Source organism: Ursus arctos, unplaced genomic scaffold (genome assembly GCF_023065955.2).
Source record: "Ursus arctos isolate Adak ecotype North America unplaced genomic scaffold, UrsArc2.0 scaffold_14, whole genome shotgun sequence".
Lineage (NCBI taxonomy): Eukaryota > Metazoa > Chordata > Mammalia > Carnivora > Ursidae > Ursus > Ursus arctos.
The window spans coordinates 22168319-22171507 of NW_026622808.1; the positions used below are offsets into that span (position 1 = coordinate 22168319).

At 39.9% G+C, this 3189-nt stretch overlaps 1 protein-coding gene across 1 annotated transcript; it reads left to right on the forward strand.

Annotated features, from left to right (window-relative positions):
- Positions 1-1634: 1634 nt before the first annotated feature.
- On the forward strand, positions 1635-2567 carry LOC113247186 (olfactory receptor-like protein OLF4). Its single transcript, XM_026488104.2, has one exon. The coding sequence runs from the start codon at positions 1635-1637 to the stop codon at positions 2565-2567; it is 933 nt and encodes a 310-aa protein (XP_026343889.1).
- The last annotated feature ends 622 nt before the right edge of the window (positions 2568-3189 follow it).

Consider the following 3189-nt stretch of genomic DNA (forward strand, 5'->3'; position numbering starts at 1 on the left):
TGGTGCAGCCCCTCTGGAAAACCTTATGTAGGTTCCTCAAAGAGTTAAAAATAGAACTACCCTATGATTTCATTTTGTGTTATGAATGAGTACTATTCATATATATATATATATATATATATATATATATATATATATCACATATATATCATATCTTCTATATCCATTCATCTATTCATGGCCACTGGGTTGTTCCCAGATTTTGGCTACTGAACACCTAGGTATTTACCCAAAGGATGTATGGACTTTTCTATCTCAGAGTCCTATACACTCTCTCTAGAAGATGTCAGTACTCAACATATATTCCTCAAATGCAGGAAAGCATTTCTCATTAAAACTGTAATACCTGCCCTCTTAGGGAAAGGGCTGCATGGACAGGAATTCCTAATCAGAGGTGTCAGGTAACTTCCCTTAGATCAGATCAATACTAAAAAATGTATTTTTCTTTCTTGATAACAAAATAGAAATGGTAGCCCATCACTCTGTTAATAATGCCCAGTTGCCACAAATCAAAAGTACAATGCGGTATCTCCTCACACCTGTCAGAATGGCTAAAATCAACAACACAAGAAACAACATTTTTTGGTGAGGGTGTGGAGAAGGGGAACACTCTGGCCCTGTTGGTGGGAAAGCCTGGTGCAGGCACTCTGGAAAACAGTGTGGAGTTTCCTCAAAAAGTTAAAAATAGAACTGCTTTATTTTTTTATATAATAATATTTTTTTATTATATTATGTTAGTCACCATACAGTACATCCCTGGTTTTTGATGTAAAGTTCAATGATTCATTAGTTGCGTATAACACCCAGGGCACCATGCAATACGTGCCCTCCTTACTACTCATCACCGGCCTATCGCTAGAACTGCTTTATGATCCAGCAATTGCACTGCTATGTAGTCACCCAAAGACTACAAAAATACTAATTCAAAGGGATACATGCACCCAAATCTTTTTAGCAGCATTACCTACAATAGCCAAAATCTGGAAACAGCCCAAGTACCATAGATAGATGAATGGATAAAAAATTGTGATATGTCTGTGTGTGTGTGTGTGTGTGTGTGTGTATACATATATATATGGCTATTGTATATATGTTTGTGTGTATGTATATATGATATATGATATATATATATACACACACACACACACACATATATATATATATATATACAAACACATACTGAGGAATATTATTCATAAAGCAAAATGAAATCATGCCATTTGCACTGACTTGGGTGGAGCTAGAGTGTAATATGCTAAGCCACCGAAGTCAGTCAGAGAAAAACAAATACCATGATTTCTGTCATATGTGGAATTTAAGAAACAAAACAAAGAAGCAAAGGGGAAAAAATGAGAGAAAGAGAGACAAATGAAGAAACAGACTATTAACTACAGAAAACACACTGCTGGTTACCAGAGGAGAGGTGGGTGGGGGAATGGGTGAAATAGGTGATGGGGATGAAGAAGGACACTTGTGACGAGCGCTGGGTGTTGTATGGAGTGCTGAGTCACTATACTGTCCACCTGAAAGAAATATTACACTGTATATTAACTAACTGGGATTTAAATGAAAATTTAAAAAATGAAAAATTATCATGCTATTTTTTTTTCTTTCTTTGTAGTCTCCACCACCACATGGAAATGGACAATGACACACGAATTTCAGAATTTCTTCTTCTGGGATTATCAGAGGACCCCAAACTGCAGCCCTTCCTATTTGGGCTTTTCCTCTCCATGTACCTGATCACTGTGTTTGGAAAGCTGCTCCTCATCCTGGCCGTCAGCTCTGACTCCCACCTCCACACCCCCATGTACTTCTTCCTGGCCAACCTGTCCTTTGTCGACATCTGTTTCACCTCCACCACCGTCCCCAAGATGCTGTGGAACATCCAGACTCAGAGCAAACTCATAACCTATGAAGGTTGTATCACTCAGATATACTTTTTCCTACTCTTTTCAAGCTCTGATGACTTTTTCCTGAGTGTGATGGCCTATGACCGCTTTGTGGCCATGTGTCACCCCCTGCACTACACGGTCATCATTAACCCCTGGCTCTGTGGACTGCTGGTTCTGGTGTCCTGGATCATGAGTGTTCTTAATTCCTTGTTACAGAGCTTAATGGTGTTACAGCTGTCCTTCTGCACAGAGGTGGAAATCTCCCATTTTTTCTGTGAACCCAATCAGATGATTCAACTTGCCTGTTCTGACAACTTTCTTAATGACATGGTGATGTATTTTCTAATTGTGCTGTTGGGTGGTGGTCCTCTGGCTGGGATCCTTTACTCTTACTCTAAGATAGTTTCCTCCATACATAGGATGTCATCAGCTCAGGGCAAGTACAAAGCATTTTCCGCCTGTGCATCTCACCTCTCTGTTGTCTCCTTATTTTTTTGTACCAGCCTAGGAGTGTACCTTAGCTCTGCTGCTACCCAGAGCTCCCATGCAAGTGCAGTGGCCTCGGTGATGTACACGGTGGTCACCCCCATGCTGAACCCCTTCATCTACAGCCTGAGGAACAGAGACATAAAGAGGGCTCTGAAAAGAATCACTGGGGTTCCAGTGATGTGAGGGCCCATCGTCCTGGGGTTGAAGAAGTGCCCATGATTGCAGGGCTCACAGCCTCAGAGCCTGGACCTGCCATTCTTCGATCAGGCTGTGGAGGTAGAATCTGCTCTTTCTACATATTTTCTGGCATTTCTATTCATTTGAATTCAACTTCTCCATACATTTATGTAATTCACTTTATTAAACTTCTCTTCTCTCTGATATATTGACAGTTTCCCCTTATCTGTTTTAATCCAGTATTTTCCCCACCCTGGAAATTTCGTAAGTTACATGGGCACAAATGGCTGGAAATTTCATATCTTACATGGGGCAAGTTGGATTTCTTAAATATCTTTTCATTTCAAATGGTTTGTATCATGCCAAATAAATTTTCCCTAGATTTCCCAAAGGAATATTCATGAGTTGTACTCTTCATATGGAAGAATCTACACTTGGCCACTAAGCCCTTCACGTGACTTTATTATAGATGAAAATACAAAATCCCAGTTTTCACCTAGAGTCTGTCCATCTTTTTACGTTACTACCTTCAGTCCTCTGCCTGATAATGTGGACTCTAACACTGTTCCCTTTAAGTCTTGGGTCCCAAAATATTTCTTTTTCTTTTCTTTGTGTTTACATCACAGTT